General features: G+C 35.8%; 1 protein-coding gene across 2 annotated transcripts in view; it reads right to left on the minus strand.

Moving 5' to 3' along the window:
- Nucleotides 1-367: 367 nt before the first annotated feature.
- Nucleotides 368-21,296, minus strand: part of efna3b (ephrin-A3b) — a 55,882-nt gene continuing 34,953 nt past the window's right edge. The window contains exons 1-5 of one of the 2 annotated variants that reach the window (XM_058747987.1): nt 9,358-9,870; nt 7,760-8,046; nt 6,808-6,873; nt 3,996-4,073; nt 368-737 (exon numbers count right to left, since the gene is read on the minus strand). In XM_058747987.1, coding sequence (XP_058603970.1) covers nt 616-737; nt 3,996-4,073; nt 6,808-6,873; nt 7,760-8,046; nt 9,358-9,458 — 654 coding nt within the window. In that variant the 5' untranslated portion in view covers nt 9,459-9,870 and the 3' untranslated portion in view covers nt 368-615. Of the gene's footprint in view, nt 738-3,995; nt 4,074-6,807; nt 6,874-7,759; nt 8,047-9,357; nt 9,871-21,296 lie in introns of those variants that run through there. The other variant, XM_058747986.1, reaches the window with a different exon arrangement.

The raw sequence follows: 21,296 nt of genomic DNA on the forward strand, positions 1-21,296 counted from the left end.
TTAAAACTCATCAAATGAATATTGCCGTTCATTCCTGACGGCAATTACATGATCATTCAGTGGTTTGTACGTCTCTCCGGCAACAGAAACACACAGAGAGAAACAAATACTTTTAGAATTGGAAAAAACAGTGCTTTTTTTTTCTGGGTTCGAGTAACCTGAACTCCTCGACGGTTTCATTTCAGTTCTCATCAAACAGAATCCGAGACGCTTTTAAACTTTTAACCTGCCAATTCACAGATAATGGAGCCATCAAACCTTCAGACCGAAGTAAAGATCCGCTCCGCCCCCGAGCACTGAAGGCGCCACACAAACGCATAAACACACAAAAACGCACACACAAACAAACAATCCGCACTATTGTAACTGAAATGGCACAGTTCTTTTTATGGTGTATTAGTATTGTCTGCATGACACACAAAGTGTGTCGCTGTTATAAGACATGGAAACCACTGTTGAATTGTGGGCTGGTGCTTGACACTCTGTAAGCTGCTGCAGCATCAAGTGTTCCATTTCCCATTGCTTTCCTAGTCTTTATCTGCAAACTTATCGGCCCTGGACCCTTCCTTTTCCCCCCCAAGGCCTCGTTGGTATGCGACGTTTAGGAGGTGGATGCTAGGAGACCGAAAGGGCGATTAGGAAAAGTGATGCCACAGTTAGGAGAAGGCGATCTCTGGATGGACTGCTACCGCTGATGCTCTTCTCCAGTTTTGGGACCTCGGGATTATCGTAGTCATCTGGAAAGAGACAGACAGAACAAAATTAACAGCTGAGGTCTAGACACTAATGTTGCGTGACTCACTAAGGTATAGAAAACCCTCTGACCAACTGAGGCCTAAGGGAAGGAGTTAAAAATAAAACTCAGTGACTCAGGCAGGTATGTACTGAAGGTGTCTGTCTTTGTGTGTAGTTGTAGACAGGCTTCATTGTGAACACAACAAACTAAAATGTAACTATTATCATGACAAGAGGAGTGTCCGATGTGCCCAAATAATCTATGGAATTCTGTTACATCATCAAAGGAGACGGACAGCTAACAAAACCGGTTTGTCGGTGTCTGCGACTGTGAGCAGGTGTCTTCCAGTTCACCGATGCTGTGATAGACATGTTCATAAACACACGTCTTCACTTACAGGTCACAAGGAACAGTTGTGACGCAAATTGGCTGCCACAAACATCTCCAGACACGCACACTGTATGTGTGTTTTGACAGAATAATATGATGTTGTTACGCACAGACAAAAGATGTGACAGTTGTTCCAGACACGTCTGGTGTGCTAATTTTCCATTTATCACTGAAATATTTATTACAGCTGTATTTAGCAATGAGTATTAGTATTATTCTGTAAATTTGTTCATTAAAAAATTATAATATTTATAAATAAATGGCATGTATTGTAATATTGTGAAGTATTATTACAATTTAAAATAACCGTTTTCTACTGTAATATATTTTAAAGTGTCACGTGATCTTTAGAAATCATTCTAATGTGCTGATTATTATTGGTGGTCAGTTTTTAATAATGGTTGTTATTATTCTCTTTAATACTGCAAATATTTTTTTTTTGATCAACAGAAAGCTCAATGAGCAGCATTTATGAAGAATGTTTAATTACTGATTAATTTATGATTACTGAAGAATGTTTGATTGACAGGAGTCCTTGGATGGCAGACAGGAGAGAGAAGCTGTGTGGGATGTTCTGGAACATGGTGTTTACATGCTGGAATTCAACACTCTGTGCCAACATACACAGATACAGTCTCATGGCCCAGACGAATAGACATTTCTAGCTTGTTCGTTTGCTGGAATTAGTACTGCCTTGTCATGTGACTTAATCAGCTGATCAGATGTAAGCGTTAAGTTGTTTTTTTTCTCCATCGGAGAATGGATTACAGAGAAATTTGATAAGTTTGTCCCATCAGTGACCCAAATGGGAAGTCAAATCTTACATTACAGTACACAAAGATCTTTGCATCTCATAGAATATCACAGTAATACTTTACAATACGGTTCAAACAGTTAACAAAAGTTAATGCATTAGGTATCATGTAACAACAATGATTTTTATAGCATTTACTAATCTAGGTTAATGTCAATGATGTCAAAATTCAAGTTTTTTTATATTATAATATATTAGCTACTGCTATTTTCTACAACATAAAATGTTAAACATGTATACACTATCATTCAAAACTTAGGGCTCAGTAAGAGTTGATCAAAATGAATCAAAAGTGAAAAAATCTATTTTAAAAAAATGCTGTTCTTTTGAACTTTCTATTTATCAAATAATTCTGAAAAAAAATATTAAGCAGCACAACTATTTTCAACTGTGATAATAAAAAATAAAGTGTTTCTTGAGCACCAAATGAGCATATTATTTAATATATTACACATATATTAATACAGAAAACAGTTGTAATAATAAAGAAAAAGAAAAATAATAAAGAAAAACTGTAATAATACTGTTTTCATCTATTCAAATAAATCCTGATCAAATGAATGCAGCCTTGGTGAACGTCTTTCAAAAACATGATTAATAAATAAATAAATTGTACGGACCTCAAACGGTTGTGTATATGTAGAAATGAATACAATCCTAAATTAAAATCTCATAAAAGTATTGTTTATTGTTAGTTCAGGATATCCAACATTAAACAATATTGCTTAAAACAAGCAGGAAATGGTTGGTTTTCATTGTAAAAAAAAAAAGCCTATAAAGAGAATGGTATGAGCACAATCTTCTTGCTCTGTATTACTCCCTAAAGGCCAAATAAAAGCTGTCTTTGTGTTTATTGCATCTGTATTTGTGATTGCCTGCGTGTTTGTGCGACTAATATGAATTCCGACTGTAGCGTGAAACTTACTGCCATTAATGGGACTAACTGCTCCAGCAGATTTATAGAACTGACATTAAGAATCCTGCAAATGAGAATTTATGTTTCTAACGACTTCAGAATCCAGTTTTATTTAAATTATTAAAAGTAAAAATGTTTAAGCACTTACTTTAAAAGCACTTGCAGCATTCTAGAGTTTCCTGTGGCGGTTTTTGATTTGTTTGTAGAAGTTTAGAGTACAATTTTGAAATGTATAATTTCCATTGGTTCTTTAAGTTGGTCAATACTAATGGGATAGGAGTGAGCAAGGACTTTTGTCTATTGGACACAGATGTATGGAGCTGTACCGAGATGTGTGGCTTCCTGAGACCCGGCTGGCCTCCTGCGGTTGTTCTCTTCCCCTCTCTGGCCTGTTTGAAAACTGAACCCCCGATCGGAGCAAGCGGGAGAGAGCCGCTACTCAGATTCCAGTTATTGGAAATCGTTGGGTGGCTCCGACCCAGAGACAACCCAAAACACATCCACATCCATCTGTCTCAAAACACACGCTTGGAAAAAAACACGAACAGATCGATGCCTCTTTATTCCCTAAAAACACTTGAAGTCAAATCAATTTCTTTTCTCTCATTTAAATGGTGCGGTCGTCGCTGTCCTTGAGTCGGGTTACAGCGGGGATGAGGAAGTGCAGGATGTGACTGTAAGGCTGGGAACTGGAGGGCTAGTTCTGCCACTGCTAATCAGCGCTAACACTAGCCTCAGCGCTAATCAAGCTAACTATAGCCAGGCAGCTCACGCTTCGTTTGCCTTTTAGCTCGTGGCTTCATTAGTGTCACTCAGATGTGTGTTAGCAGATAACTGCTGTGTTTGTTTGGTGTACGCCATGTGCACAGGAAAAGCAAATTAGAGTTGATATCATATGTATTTTTACTACACATTCAAATCACATGAAGTGGATTTGGCTTTTGTACCTTGCTACCCAGTTTGATTTATAACAATAAATATGCTCTAACGCACACGCGTGATTTATGAGCTTGCTGTGTAACTAGGAAAGAGGCATGTGGATGCCACAGAAACCTTGGGTGTAAATGTCAACTTAGTCAGTGATTTATATGCATATGTATAAGTGTCAGTGTGGCCCGTCTGTTGTGTGTGTAACTCACCGAGGTCATCGATTTTGATGTTGGGTCTTAGAGTGTAGTCTGGCTCTGTGGGCTGGGGCTCATCATCTGAATCAGATGCTGGAAGACATGAAAGGAGAATCAGAACACACTCTCTCCTCTGAAGGATCTTACACATGCTCTCAAAGGACTTGGGAATTTATTTGTATGCTCCTCTAGGTCATACGCAGCGGTGAGAAAGTGATAGGGTAGTTAGTGTTCCCAGTTCAGGCTACATGAATCACAAAACAATAGTCCACTAGTCGACTGCTTGTCTAACAGGGATTTACTGGTGTCCCATAGAAAATGTGATAGAACTTTTTATGACTATCCAAATAATGTGTCAATTTAATTTGTGTTTTTACGTATGTATATATTTATTTTTACTCATTTATCGAATTTGACATTTTTTTTGACACTTTTACGGAAAATCATGATTCATTGTGATTATTTTATTCTCTTGCCTGCCATTAATTTTTAAGTGTTTTAACTGCATATAGTTTTGAGATAAAAACAACAAATAAACATTTACGAATACATTTAATTGAAAGTGTTCCTCTAATAGTGTCTAGAAAAAACATATTCTGTCAGTTTAACAGAAAACAAAAATAAAAAAAATCAAAATGTTTACATTTTTGTAAACGTAAACTACATTTGTAACATATTGTGAAATTGATATACAATTTAATTAAAAAAACTCTAAAAGTGGTTAGAAAAAAAGATATTCTGTCGTTTTGACAAAGTAAAAATTTTTCATTAATTGTGAAAAGAATCAACATCTATTGTGAATGTCAAATGAATTTGTTATTTATTGTGAGATTAATATACAAATAAATCTGAAATAAATCTAATAGAAGGTAGTTAAAAAGATGTTCTGTCAGCTTAACAGAAAATACAAATTTGTCAGATAGTATTTTAATAATTAGTTTTGACGTCAGAACAAATGCGCTGTAAAAATCCAATTAATTATTTTTGGAAATAACATATTATTGTTGTTTTAGCTTTGGTATTTAGTGTTGCTTTAATTTTGCTTTGCTTTTATTTAAAAAAAAAAAAACGTTAAAAATGTTGCATGTTAAACTTCTTTAAGCATCCCATTACATGCATTGTGTTTTTTAAGATCACATTTACATTTAGTCATTTTGCCGACGCTTTTATCCAAAGCGACTTACTATTGGGGAATACATAAAGCGATTCTTCTTAAAGAGGCAAACAGACAGAGGAAGTGCTCGTAATACCAAGTCTCAGGCATTGTTCAAATAAGTACAAGCTAGCAATTGAAGGAATAAATAATTTTATTTTTATTTTTTTAAATTTAGGATGGTGTATTAAGTTCAAGTTTAAAACTGCATCTCAAAACTACTACATTTTGTTTCATTCTTTTTTTGCTCAGTGGTTCTCAATCTTGGTCTTAAAGGTCAACCGATGACTGCACATTTTATCTCTCTAATCTAACACACCTGATTCATCTCATCGGCTCATTAGTATGTAGTTTTCCACATCCTTATAAACACATCAGCCCTGCTTCAGCCCTTTGAACTCAAGGCACTGGAGTTCAGACCTGACTGAGCAGGACTAACAGATTCGACTTGACACAAGAACTCAGAGACTCCAAGAGAGAGGGCAGAGGTTAAGACAGCACACAGTATGCTCTCTCTTTCTCTCTCTCACATACTGGATTATTATTAATGAACATGAGCACTGACAGAAAGAGAGGGTGAGGGGTTAAAATAACACTCAGTGCCAGCAAACTGACTGTGAGAGAACATGAATCCTGACAGCACCTGGAAACAAGAGAGAAGAGGGAGAGAGAGAGAGAGAGAGAGAGAGAGAGGGGGAAGAAATGACAGAGGAGGAGCAAGTGAGAAAGTTATATCAGTGTTTCCCAACCCTTTTTTTGTTTTATATACTCCAAAAGCCTTATATATGTAAGTATGTTTTTTTTTAACCGTATTCAGCTTGATATTGTCTCAGACATTTTAAATTGTAATTTTTACTATAACTATTTAATTGGATTTTTTATTTTAATCTCACAAATTCTGTTATATACACTAAAAATGTGCCGTTTGTACGATTTTTAAAAGGTTTTTGAAAAAATGTATGCTTTACAAAGGCTGCATTAATTTTAACATTAGTAACATTGTGAAAAGTTATTTGAATTGAACTGTTTTCTATTTGAATATACTTGAAAATGGTATTTATTCTTCTGATAGCAAAGCTGAAGCATCATTACTCCAGTCTTCAGTGTCACATGATCCTTCAGAAATCATTCTAACATGCTGATTTGGTGCTCAGGAAACATTAATTATTTTTATTATCAAACATTAATTATTATTTTATTATCTGAAAACAGCTGTGCTGATTTAATATTTTATGGACACACAGTTCAAAAGAAAAGCATTTATTTGAAATAGAAATTCCTTGTAACATTTACTGCATCCTTACTGAATAAAAGTTCTTTCCAAAAAAATAAATAAAAAAATTAAGTGACCACTAACTTTTGATTGGTAGTGCAGGTTTAACAAAGCAAAATCGTTTCAAGTAACCCTCACTTGGGAATCACTGTAGTGCCAAATAACAACATTAAGATGTGAAACCTAGTGGGAAAAGAGAGGGAGAGAGTGTGCTTTCTGCGTAAACAGATTGATTTAATTCTCAGAAAGACAGATAGAAGAGTTAAAGAAACACGGACTGAGTGCACTTCATAAATGGGCTGACAGGTGGATCAATTGACTGAAAAATAGAAGAGTTGGATGGATGGATGAAATGATGGAATGATGGATGGATGGACAGATGGATGGATAGAGGTCGATACCTGTTGAGCAGCAGACATACACTCTTAATCTCAGGCAGCTCCGGCCGTGGTGATGAGTGGGTGTGGCTAAAACAAAACATCAAAATGTCAATCATCTGTCAATCATCACAAACAGGTTTCATAACTGTAACATTCTGTAGTACTGTAGTAGTGTGCATCCAAAGAACACAGCCATATGTTAAATAAGTAAAAATATCAGTATCTAGTAACAAAAAATGCTTGTATTATGGTAACTTGTATTATAATGCATGCAAAAGGTCCTTCAGATATAGTAGTGTGCATAGTGTTAGCACTGTGTATGTACAGATATAATTATATGTAGTAATAATAAATATAATAATATTAATTATTATACATAATGCAATTACAGTAATATAATTAAGCTGAGTTATAAAACATTATATATTCACAAATGGTTGAATCTTACACAAAATATGTAAAAAAAAAAAAAAAATTCACCCCAAATTCAAACACAAAATCCAAAAGTATTAGTAATATTTTAATAATTTTAACTTAGCACTAAATATTTTAACATATAAATAATAATAACAACCGTTACTAGTATTATTAAACTCCCAATATTCTCTTTGGCAATAATCAATAAATTGTCATTAATCGTGTTTGTAACATTATTGTAGTAGCTATTATAATTATATAATTATTGTAAATTTGACCAAATTTTATCTTATAGTCAACATATATTAAAGGCAGGGCAACAAATAGTACTACGATGTTGAATCACTTTTCACATTTTATTCATTTAATAATGAAAATCTGGGGTCTGGGATGAAGTGCTTAACTGTAAAAATAATGTAGTAATGCAAAATAATAATGTATTATTCTAAACCTTTTTTGAAGAGGAAGAATATAATTTCTTATTTCTTTCTTTTTGGTGGACAGGTACTGGACTTGGAAGCATGTATAGCTGAGGTAAAGCACACTATATACTCACAGATATAATAATACTCCTGCCCGACGTGGAACTCGTAGCCGAGCGAGAAGGCGCTGTAGCGCTGGAACTTTTCGGAGAATTTGATTGGTGCGTGCGGGGCGTGGGGACGGTTACACTCCCAGCGTTTGAAGCCCAGCTGCGGGTCACATGTACGGTAACCACGATAACTGACCATGTAGAGCACGTACTGCTCGGCGACACCTCTCTGGCTGCTGTTGTAGTGAGGACAGTAGATATCCAGATAGTCATTGACATTCACCTGCACCGTGTAGCCCTCCTTACGAAGCCTGATGACACAAAGAAACACACAAAAGATGGTCAACTATTGCTCATACAGTATGTCCAGCCAAACATGACAGCTTCACGTATAAGCAACTGCAAAACAATTTCTAATTTCCTGTACTCCAATTTTCTGTTCCCTCGGGCAAAAGCTGGACAGAATAGGAATAAAAACAATACAATACAAAACAAAATAGAAACTGTAATATTTAAATATAACAATTGTTTTCATTTTAAATATTTTAATAATTATAAGATGGAGGTATTGGCTGTCATGCTGCAGGTTACGAGTGTTATCATTGCAATTATTGTGTCATTACAAATATTGTTGAATCTTTGACAAATTGCTAAGTTCCACCTCTTTTGTAAGTCAATTTGGATAAAAGTATCTGCCAAATGCATAAATGTAAATGTCTGCTAAATGCATGCTATTTTAGTATTCATTATAATTTTGTGCTTTTGTAATTTTGATTATTTATTGTAGATATGTTTGTATAGCTTTTATTTTAATTCAGGTTTAATCATTCAGTTTTATTGAACTCATTTTAATTTAATTTAATTTTTTTAAATATATTTATATTTTATTTTAGCTTAATTTTAATTAATGAAAAAATGGTTTTCAATCCTTTTATTTTTAGTTAGCAATAAAACCACACAGCGTTGTCATCCAAATACTGTACTTTACCTTCAGAGTGCTGCAAAATATGCTTAAATTACACAAAATGTTTAGATGACCAGTGAAAACACAGTTTGACACCAGAGGGCAAGGATACAGCTGAGAACAATCATTAAGGTCTCTCCAACAGCCAAGCTAAACGTGAGAACAACTAGAAATGCCCTCACATTTGGAATCAGTCAAGCACAACATATTTAAAATGGCAAGAGGTCAGGTGCAGTTGATTTCACATTCCTCCAAAATGAAAAGCAAAAAAAGAGTTCCTCTCAGCCCCAGTGAGGAAATCATCCAGTGATCTGAGTGGAGCTCCTGCACTAGATTTATGTAGCTACATTACACAGGATGAAACAGCTAGTTGTAAATTATTATACACGCAAACGGGTCTTTTCTTTTCCTTCAAGGTTAAAGGAGGACAAAATAAGTTTTGACGTGATTACGGATGCCTTTTCTTCGGCTGAAGTTCAGGCAGAATCAGTACAAGCTTGTATCAGACATTTGCATTTCGGGGGAAGCTCCCTCGGGCCTGTGAGATAGAATGAAGGTGAGCATGGAGAAGCGAGAGACGAGTGATGGCTGTGTTGGGACCTGTAGTAATATATTGTTATACCGCCCAGTGCGCAGCTGTATTGACAATGAGTCTCACCATTCCAAGACGGAGTCTGATGAAAACGCGCGTAACGCAACGTATATAAACAACGAGGAGCCTTTGCGCCGAGTGAACGCAGCTCTCGCGGGACGTGTCATACTGCAGGCTGGAAAAGTTGCAGTGCAAGTGTCAGAATTCAAACCCCAGCCGCGGTCCCTTCTTCACTACACTCGTTTGTCAATGTCACAGCAGCAGACACCGAGAGGATGGAGTGAAACTCGGCGGGTTCTCCTAATGGGAGGTTGCAGTAATAACGACTGACCAGCAGGTGTCAGTATTTAGATGCCAAATGAATTTCTTTTCTTCAGTTCTAGGTCACTTCTCCAGGGAGATTATTATTCAATTATTAAATGAAGATCAAAAACGCTGCATTAACGCCTCTCCCCCTTCGTTTCTGATCCACGTTCACTCACACACCCCTCTCATTCAATTCCTCCGTCTTACTTCTGACTTTTAAATGCTAATATGCGATCCTGGACCACAAAACCAGTCATAAGTGTCAATTTTACAAAATTGAGATTTATACATAATCTGAAAGCAGAATAAATACGCTTTCCATTGATGTATGGTTTGTTAGGATCGGACAATATTTGGCCGAGATACAACTATTTGAAATTCTGGAATCTGAGGGTGCAAAAAAAAAAAATCTAAATACTGAGAAAATCATCTTTAAATGTGTCTAAATTAAGTTCTCAGCAATGCATATTACTAATCAAAAATTAAGTTTTGATATATTTACAGTAGGAAATTTACAAAATATCTTCATGGAACATGATCTTCACTTAATATCCTAATGATTTTTGGCATAAAAGAAAAATCAATAATTATGACCCATACAATGTATTTTTGGCTATTGCTACAAATATACCCCAGCGACTTAAGACTGGTTTTGTGGTCCAGGGTCACATATTGTGATTGAGTGCAATGTTTGCTGCTTGCCTCTATCATGCCACACCCCTCTCACTACACACATACACACACACACACACACACACACACACACACACACACACACACACACACATATATATATATATATATATATATATATATATATATATATATATATATAAGAAAATAATAATAATAAATGACTCTTCAAGCTTCTCACACTGCTTAAAGAAGGTCCCATGTGGAAAACCGGTGTTAGTTGTCACACTTTTTTGCTAATTTGAGTAGTTTTTGTTTAAAAAAAAAGGTTTTGATAGTTTCCAGTATTATTTGACAAGGAAAAAAAAAAAAAACATTAAATCAAACACAAAATGCGTTTAAGTTGACCAATCATGTAACGTGTAAGTTGTCACAGTAGAATCTGCTGTTAAAACTATCGGCCTTTGAGCAAAATGTAAATACTAAAACACTTGTGAAACAAAACAATTCATTAAAGAGCAAAAATGTAAAAGAAATATAAAACATATTATCATAATCACTGTTTTTACCAATAAATATTGTAATCAGCACTTGAATTCTAAATAAATAAATGGTTAACATTTAAAAGACATGAAAACCTGCCCTGATCCAAAATGTATGAAAAATAATTATTAATCTTCAAAAGGTTTTATCTTTCAATTAAAATCTACCCTTCTACCCTTGACAGGAGAAGCCAGACAGATTATAGAACATTAAGTACATATTTTAATGCTTGTGTATACGTGCAAGCATCTTTCTTTATGACCACACAAATGAACCTTTCAGATTTCCTTCATAAATCTTCTATTTGTACTTCAAGGATAAATCACACAAAAGAAGCCTTTTTTAAAGTGCACAAAAAAAGCTTTTTTCTCTTTCATTACAAACATTCAGGAGTGCAGGGATGCTGACAGGACAATCAGAGGAGGAAGACTGATGGAAGGCAATCTTCAGTTGTGCTTATGTCCACTAGGGGGCGATGAAGAGAGGAAACGTAACCCACCGTGGGAGATTTAAAATCACTAACAATGATCCTGAGTATTTCAAAAATGTCTGCAACACATTTCCTCCTCAGCTCAGAGTAGTTACCTTTCTGTCTACAAGAGCAAAACACTGGAGCTGTTTAGCCAACATTTAAAGGCACATATACCTACACACAAGATTCACGTGATTGTATGTGTGTACAGACAGATTGTGTGGGTCCAGGATGCAAGATGCTGAGCTGGGCAGTAAGGGATTTTGGGACAGCAGGTTAGAGCAAGATCAAGACTCAGTGGATCAATGTCACTGCGAGAAAGAGAGGAACGGAGACCAAGCCTCTACAAGAGAACAAAAGCCAAGAAAAGCAATAATAGCATCTGAAACACAACTGCCCATATAAGCGTTTTAGTTTGCTTCATTAATCAAGTGCTGCAAGTACACCAAGAAATCCCATTATTACAGCCCATTTCTTGTTTTAGGACACATATTAATTAAAATCCTCATCCTGTACATGTAGAATGTGAGTAAGATGCACATTTCTCATAGTTACATATGTGCAGAATGATTGTGCCTACAGAGCATATCTGTAATGAGCGAGAGAGAGAGAGAGAGAGAGAGAGAGAGAGATGGCAGAGCTGAATCAGCACCACAGGAGAAACAGCAGCTCTCTTCTCTTCCCTTGTTGTTCTTTTCTGTTCTTCTAATTAACCCCCTCAATCCGTTTAATTAAAGGAGAGCATCTGTCCTGCGAACAGTTGACAAAACACATGTGAGGGGCGCGTTAACACATACAAACACACACACACACGCTGCGTTCTATAAAGGACACCTGCAGATCTACTGATGACTGTGGACTAAAAGTAAGTGTTTAGTTAACTTACAGACCTCTGCATCAAGTCAATTAAGAAGTATCACATGAACAAGAGTGCTATTGCTCTGAATATCATGTGATTTGTCTGCAGGTAAACACAGCTGCGCTGTTATTCAGACCAAAAGCACGATTTTATACAATAGTTCAATGAACAAGTTCATAAGTAACTTAAATTTTCAATATCATTTTGTAATTTACCTTGTCTAATTTTGCTCTGTGAATGAAAATAGTTACAAATGAAGCCAAACATGTACAAGTAGCCTAGTGTTCCGTTCCTAAATCAGAATTGTATTTGGGAGCCCCTCAATATGACTGGTTATTGTCAAAGCTTGATTATTCACACACTATAAATCTAACACACCCATTATCAGTTTTGTTTGTTGTAGCTGTGTTCACATCATACCATTGTCTGCTTGGCATGTTTTTACACTTCTGTGATTTTTAATTGTAACAGTTGCAAACTTACAAGAGTGGTCAGGTGTTAATTTGCACTTTAACATTCATTAAAGTCTTAAAGTATTAAATGGCATACTTAATGTGGTGTGCTGAAAAGTAGCTAAATAAACCAGCAGACAATGCATTTACAGAACAGAATGTTATTTTAACAACATAAATATGAATCTAAGTTCTACTTTTATTACAAGTCATACTTTTTTTATAATAAATATTAAACACAGCAGAGAGCATCTGTACATATAAAACAACTCTTAATCTATATCTAGCTAATTGAGGCATATTGATATTGAAATATAATAGCAAAGACCCAAAATGTAGGCTAAGGTAAATAATGTTAAGCTGTTATCAGTTTATGAAACAGAAGCTTATTTTTATTACAAAAATATTGGAAAAGTTAGGAAAGTTATTTTTATGCTGAAGACAAAAACTTTAATGGTCGCAAGTTCTGTCGTTACCATTAGAGTTCAATGGAAATAACGATCATAGTTAGCTAACGATGGTTTTGAGAAACGCACCCCTGATTTGTGCCACAAAACCCCCATATTGAATTTGTCCCCCCTCCACCCCCAAAACACGATCGATTTCAACCCTTTGACGCGCCAGAGAAAGAAAAATGCGCACAGTGCTTTTCATGTTTCATAACTGTTCAGTGTTTTCAACCGGATAAAGTTTATTTTAGGTTTCAGACATTTAAATACACTTCAATTAAGTAAAAGACATGTAGTTTGTTAAATAGCCTACACACTGATTTCCATAGAAAGCAGCAATAATAATCCTTTCAATTAAAGGACGACATGTTTTATTCCTATCAAATATACACATTGTGTAGGTTACTATAAAGTTTACTCTGTTTTTCTACCAGCTAACTGGCCACTTTCCACTGTGCATTGACATAATATATCATGAATTAAAATAAAATAAAATAAAATAAACTGCTACTCTTGGGGGCCCTCTGGTGGCCACGAGGGCACTAAGCAGCCGCTTAATTCGCTAATGCCTTGGGCCCAAGTATGTATCGCTGCAGCCTTGCGTGGGGTTGTACTCCGGCACGGCTCCAGCATGGATGAATCAAATTTTTTTTTAGGAGTATGTAGATACTGTAGCCTATGTCTTGGAATATATGACCCAAATAAGAATTTTCACCGTATATTGCCATCTGAACAAGTAAGTAACAAGTCTGCCACGTTTGTTCTGACCAACTGAGGAAAAAAGCATTACAATAAATTGCGCTACCAATGGTTATTAAATCTAACGATCAGTTAGTTCATATCACATCTAACCATGTAAATTATTATTATTGTTATACTTTGTTCTCAAATGATTAATGTTAACAACATCCGCATTGCGTGACAATGAGTATAGTGTGTATTAGCGTGTAGATTTCAATTTCTGTACAGTCTAATCTCTAATTGTCATACCATTCAAATTTCATATTAAGACTATTCATTTCATATTCTTTTAACCCAAAAACCTACCTGTACCACTCAAATGAGAAAACATCATTATAAAATAACCGTTGTGAATCGGGTTAAAGTAAGGTGACAGTTTTGAACACTGGCTGGTTATGTACTTGCCCAAATATTGATTTCAGATCATTTTTAACCCAAAAAAGTTACGGACTGCAGCTTTAAGTAGTAAATGTGCATTAATGACTCACTCACTTATTACAATACTGAATAAATAAATATTTTTTAACAAATAGCTTTAGTGAATGATTCAGTAATGAATGAATGAATAAATCAGTGTTAGATCATTATTTCTGAATAAATCACTTAAGAAAATGATTTCATAATATTTAATTACATTCCTGAATAAATCAGTGTTTCTGAATGAATCACTTGAGTAAATGATTCAATGACTCACTCACTTATTACATTCCTGAATGAATAAGTGTTTTTCAACCAACTTCTTGAGTAAATAATTCAATGACTCACCTACTGGAGTAACAATATAACTCACAGAAATCAACATTGAAAGTACTGGTTTATTTTACATTATTATTTAAACATTTGAATTATTATTTATTCCATGACTGGCACTATAGCCAAGACTGCCATTATAGTGCCTCAAAAATAGCTGATTGATTCTCCTGATAGTATTTAGAGCTCAATGTTTCTTTCACATCTCCATTTTGTCTCCTATCTAATTATTTGGTCAGTCCTTCTACTCATTTTGTTCACTCCTCTTTCTCATTTTCTCTTTACTCGTCCTTTCCTTCCTCCTCAACAGCGGTAAATTATTGAAAGGTTATTAAATTCAGAGGCATCACAGAGCCGCTGGCACCGGCTCACACACATGCGTGCGACTGCAAACGTGCCACATGCTACCCCAGTAAATTTAATCCGCAATTCAACTCTTTGCAGCCAAACGGACGTTTACTATTCACTGGGTTCAGAGCAGGTTTTTTAATCAATCAAACTTTCTCGGAATCAGTGTTTCAGCCGAGAGAGAGGATGAGTGTGTGTTTGGTTTTAAATCTGCTAAGGAATTGATATGTGTCGGTGGGGGTAGAGATCAGCCGCTGTTACCTGCTCTCAAGGCCGACCTCATCACCGCTCCCCTCACATCAGCAGAGTGTGTGTGAGCGTAAATCACACACACCTCCACTCACTTCCCCTCGTTTCAAAGCCCATTTGCCACAGGCAATTAGAAACCAACCAATCTCTCGCTTTCTCCTGCTTTAACTCCTCTCTGCGGCTCATTCTCTACATCTCACTCCTTTCCGCTGTTCTCCTTTCTCTTCTCTCACTCTGTATCAGCGCAGTCACTCAATGTCACAGGCCTGATGGCGAGTTTTAGCCTTTTGAACTGTACTAATCCAATAGATAAATTCACACTCACTCACTCACTCTCTCTCTCTCTCACACACACACACACACACACACACAAAGTGCCACTTTCTGATGTTGGTCGATAATACCTGAAGTTTAAAGTCAACCTGGGAGACTCTGTTTATTAAACAGAGGGTGCAGATATGATTTTCAATAGACACAATATTTCATCTTTTTCAATATATTAGTTCAGTCTAGCCATTTTCGATTTTCTTCTTAGTCACCTCTACACAGAGACCGATGAACCGGCCTCACACACACACACACACACACACACACACACACGCAGGTCCTCGCTTTACTGTTTATTACCCCCTTTCTCCTGAACAACAATGAGGATATGACTCTCTTGCTCTCCTCTGCATCTTTCCTTCACTCCCTTGCTCTCTTTATTGCAAGTTCAAGTAAGTTTACAGAACACAGCTCCCCTCTGAGCAATGAAGAGAGAGAATGTATGTGTCTGTTGGGCCTTGTTTCTTTGTGTGTGTGGGCAGGTCTCTGTTTATTCTTGTATGTTATTATATATGTTATTATATCAGTTGGGGGCAGTTGATCTCCCATCATGCACCTGGAAAGCAAAGCTTTTAAGCTAAATGATTGCTCAATTATCTGTTTTGTGTTGTATAACTTTGGGATTATGCATGCTTGACGTTTTTCCAAAGCCTGTTAATTATGTCATATGTGCTGTTATGGCCACTATCCATTGTCCTGCTTTATGAGGTTGTCTTAAATGTGTTGAATAAGCTCTGTTGGCCATATCGAGTACAACAGTAAACGCCCATTTTGTCAGCAGCCTTGGTTCAGGAAGTGTTTTCCCATTGATTTTCTCCACAGGGATTTTATAAAACTCTTCAATAAAGAGTCCTAGGCCATGAACAAAATCACCCAGCTTTAAGATGAATATCACAACATCATAACCTTTGGTTCAAAGCTAAAATACAAACAAATCTGGGAAAAATGTTTTTATGAGGGAATGAGTAAAGCATAATGACACCAAATTTATGGCATGATACAAAACAATTGATTTTAAATATATACATTTATATATATTATCCAAATGTTTTTAATGTCTCCTGTGCACCAAATCAGCATATTAAAATTATTTCTGAAGGATCATGTGACACTGAAGACTGGAGTAATGGCTGCTGAAAATTCAGCTTTGCCATCAAATAAAATGTTGAAATATTCAGAAAACAGTTGTTTTAAATTGTGATATTTCACAATATCACTATTTTTACTGTATTTTATCAAGTAAAGTGGATGGTTTTGGATGGTCTGGATTGGTGGATCTTTCTCTAGCATACTACTTCACCTGAAATTTTGCCATTTTTTAAAAATATTTTTAACGAAGTTGAAACCATGCTGACTGATGGCTTCAAAAGAAGCACAAACAGTCATGGCCAAAAATATCAGCACCCTTGGTAAATATGATCAAAGAAGGCTGTGAAAATTAATCTGCATTGTTAATCCGTTTCAACTTTTATTTAAAAAATTCACAAAAATCTAACCTTTCATTGGATAATAAGAATTTAAAATGGGGAAAATATCATTATGAAATAAATGTTTTTCTCAAATACAATTGTTGGACACAATTATTGGCACCCCTAGAAATTCTTATGAGTCAAATATCTCTGAAGTATATTCCCATTCATATTCACAATTTTGAGCACTCCAGGGTGATTATGAACATGAAATTATCCAGCCATGGCTTCCTATTTCCAGAGGTGGAAAGAGTCGAAAATATTTTACTCAAGTAAAAGTACCATTACATTAATGAAATTTTACTTAAGTACAAGTAAAAGTACCAGTCAAAAAATCTACTCAAGTAAAAGTAAAAAGTAGCTCATTTAAAATTTACTCAGAGTAAAAATTACTTCGTTACATTTTAACAGTGGGAGGGACGCAAAAATGGGATAGGCCAAGGGTGTCAAACTCAGTTCCTGGAGGGCCACAGCCCTACACAGTATAGATATAACCCTAATTAAACACATCTGATCCAGCTAATCTAATCATTTAGGTTTATTTGAAAACTACATGGTATGTGTGTTGGAGCAGGGTTGGAACTAAACTCTGCAGGGCTGCGGCCCTCCAGGAACTGAGTTTGACACCCCTGGGATAGGCCTATAAATCTCAAACTAGTTGTTTTTAATTAAAGGAATCAGTTATTTTAGAATAATAAGACATTTGGGCTGTTACCAGGAAATTAAATCAATATCAACAAAATTCATCTTTGCAATGCAGAGGAAACACAGAAGCTTCATCTGAAGTGGCATTTAGATGTATTTACACACTGTTTAATGCAGGACATGAATGCATTTAACCTGCAGTTACAAATGTAGAAATAATGTTTTGATATATAAGACATAAAATGTTGAATACTCATTTGAAAAAAAAAAACAAAAAAAACATCAAAAGATACTTTAAATGTGAAATTAAAACCACCAGTCGGTGTCACCAAATCACTGTTAATAAGTGAGTCACTGAGATTGAACCGAATCATTTAAACAGTTGATTAATTCAGGAATGAAACACCATCATTGCTCAGAGAGCAAAACAGTGCTGTGGCTGTGTTTGGGATTATTTTTGTTGTCGAAATAGAGCAAAAACAGACAGTATGATGTCTAAAACGCAAGTCGGTTTATTGAAATTCTTGTTTATTGAACTGTTCTATATGTTCTATATGTAATCATGCTGAGTTTTGAAGAAAAACGGCACTCTTCGTGTGATTTCGATTTACTATATGAAATGATATAAATTTTCTGCCCCTATATCTTCAATTTTGTGATCATTTTAAATGCATTTGAACAGACTGAATCACGCAGTGAAAGAACGCACTCTAAATGCACGTGCACACTAGTCTAATCTACTAGACTTCACGGCACTCTGTAGGAGTGTTTTGTTTGATTTTTGGCTAAATACCGATAATGTCAAATCGCACATCGTTAAAACAACAATTACGATATTATCGCAGACGATATATATCGCACACCCTGGACCACTGTCTTTTTGGCTAATTTGTGCAAAACCTTTTTGCTAAACTACCAAAGCTTCATTTTAGCCACCAATGCAATGATGCAAGTATTTACTTTACTTTACCTCTACATGCTTGCAAAGGGTTGATGTCGAGATTTTATAAACTGTTTGGTCTCCCTAGGCAAACACAGCTTAATAGAGCATAAACATGGTCAGGGGTTCACTCCATTTCCTTCGAGTTCAACTTCAGCCAAATATGACGGGTTTGGTTTTCAGCTGGCCTGGGTTTTTCTTCTGGTTTTAGCCCAGTTTGTTCTCCTGCCCAATATTTACTGCAGTAGTTTCCAGGGAGCTATTTTTTTTTTTTTACTCAGTAATTAATGTGTTTTAAAATGTAGCGAAGTACAATACTTCAAACAAAATATACTTAAATAAAAGTAAAATTACAGCTTTTAAAAATTACTTCAAAAAGTAGAAGTACACAAAAAAGCTACTCAAATACAGTAACGCGAGTAAATGTAATTCGTTACTTTCCACCTCTGCCTGTTTCACAGAAATATAAATAGGAGCAAAACAAAGTCCAAATTCCCTTAATCATCCACCACAATGAGAAAACCAAAGAATATATTTCTGATGTGCAGCAAAAGATAATTGAGCTTCACAAATTAGTGAAGTGGCTTTAAGAAACGAGCTAGAGCAGTGAAAATTCCCATTTCCACCATCAGGGCAATAATTAAGAATTTCCAATCAACATAAAATGTTAGGAAACTGCCTGGAAGAGGACATGTGTCTATATCGTCCTAATGCACGGTGAGAAGGAGAGTTTGAGTGGCTAAAGACTCTCCAAGGACCACAGCTGGAGAATTGCAGAAAATAGTCAGAAAACCTTTAAAAATTGTCAAACAGCACCTACATCACCACATGTTGTTTGGGAGGGTTTCAAGAAAACTTCTCCCAGCTCATCCAAAAACTCCAGCATATTCAGTTATCAGACATGACTTGAACTTCAAATGGGACTGGCTTCTATGGTCAGATGAAACTAAAAAATGAGATTTATCTCAAAACACTCAGAGATAACACAGGAATAAAAAGTACCCCATGTGTACAATGAAATATACTGCTGTATTTTGGATGTTGTGGGCCTATATTTCTGCTGGAGGTCCCGGACATCTTGTTTAGACACATGGCATCATGGATTCTATCAAATACCAACAGATAAAAAAAGTGACTGACTCTGTTAGAAATCTTATAATGGGCCATGTTTGGATCTTCCAACCGTACAATAATCCAAACACAAACCTCAAAAACAACACAAAAATGGGTCACTGAGCACAAAACCAAGCTTCTGCTATGGCCATTCCAGTCGTCTGACCTGAACAAAATGAGTGGGGTGAACTGAAGAGAAGAAGCGGAGCTGGGAATCTAAAGGGTCTGGAGTGATTCTGGATGAAGGAATGGTCTCTGATCTCTTGTCAGGTGTTCTCTAACCTCATCAGGCATTATAGGAGAAAATTTAGAGCTGTTAAAGTGGAAAACGGAGGTTTCAAAAAGTACTGAATAAAAGGGTCCCGCTAATTGTGGCCAATGTGTATTATTTCATAATGATATTTCCCCCCATTTTAAATTCGTATTATCCAATGAAAGGTTAGATTTTTGTGAATTTTTTAAATAAAAGATCAAAAGCATTAAAAATGCAGATTAATTTGCACAGCCTTCTTTGATCATATTTACCAAGGGTGCCAATATTTTTGACCATGACTGTATACCTCTGATTAATAGCCTTGGAGCTCATTGTTAATGTGTTTCTACAGAACCTTTAAAAATCAGTTTCATCTTTATCAGAAAAAAATAATTAAATGTTTACTTCTTGATTTTTTGTTTGTATAGACGTGATATTTTTAGTGTACATCAGGTCAGGGTGACATGGTGGCAAGATAAAGAAGACATTTGTCAAATATATTGATCGCAAACTTCATATAAACTTCACTTCTATCAAATCCTACCATTTTGCCTCTATCTTTGTATGTTACATCGTCATAGCATGAATAACCACAAAGGAAGATCTATAGAATACCTATGTAATTCTTCTAGACACCAGACAGATATTTCTCCTAGTGTTTCAGAGGAGATCTTAATGTTCCAACTTCATTTTACAGCTCTTTACAGTGTCAACAGTTTTCATTTGTGGTTCTTTTAATATTTCAAGCAACTTTGGACCTCATTAACTTCCACTGTACAAAATAAATTTTATCATGTGTTCCACTGAATAAACAACATCATACAGGTTTGGAAAAACATGAGGGTGAGTAAATTATCACAGAATTTTTATTTTTAGGTGAACTATGGCTTTAGATAAAACATACAGTATTTATGTCTCCTGAGCTATGAAAGAGCGACCTTTGAACAAAAACATTTTCACTCCAATCCTTTGTTTGTTTTTTGCCCTAGTAGTCTGGAGCTTTAAATGGATCTCTAAAACAATCCGTTAGACAGACAGAAAGGAAAGAGAGATGCACACACACACACACACACACACACACACACACACACACAGAGAAGCAGTGGTTTGAGCTGGGGGTTCCACTCTAAAAGCATTTGGCTTCAGTACAGGCCATGTGTCATGAATTAAAATTGAATTAGCATTGACTGTGTGTGTGCGTGCGTGTCTCAAGGAGATGGATCATGAACGACAGAGATGGATGGACACATTCAGGGAAGTGTAGGGGAGGAATGAAGGGATGAGGAAGAGGAGAAATGCAAATGAAGAAATGAACGACAGGAACAGAAGTGAGAAACTGGGACAGAGAGACCAAGAGAAGGTGAAACAGGACGCTGAACTAAAGAGAGAGAGGACATGTCCATCAGGCTTAAGTCCTAAACATACTCTACACCAGTGAGTCCCAACTGGTTTCGCT

This window comes from Onychostoma macrolepis, chromosome 16 (assembly GCF_012432095.1).
Source record: "Onychostoma macrolepis isolate SWU-2019 chromosome 16, ASM1243209v1, whole genome shotgun sequence".
Classification (NCBI taxonomy): domain Eukaryota; kingdom Metazoa; phylum Chordata; class Actinopteri; order Cypriniformes; family Cyprinidae; genus Onychostoma; species Onychostoma macrolepis.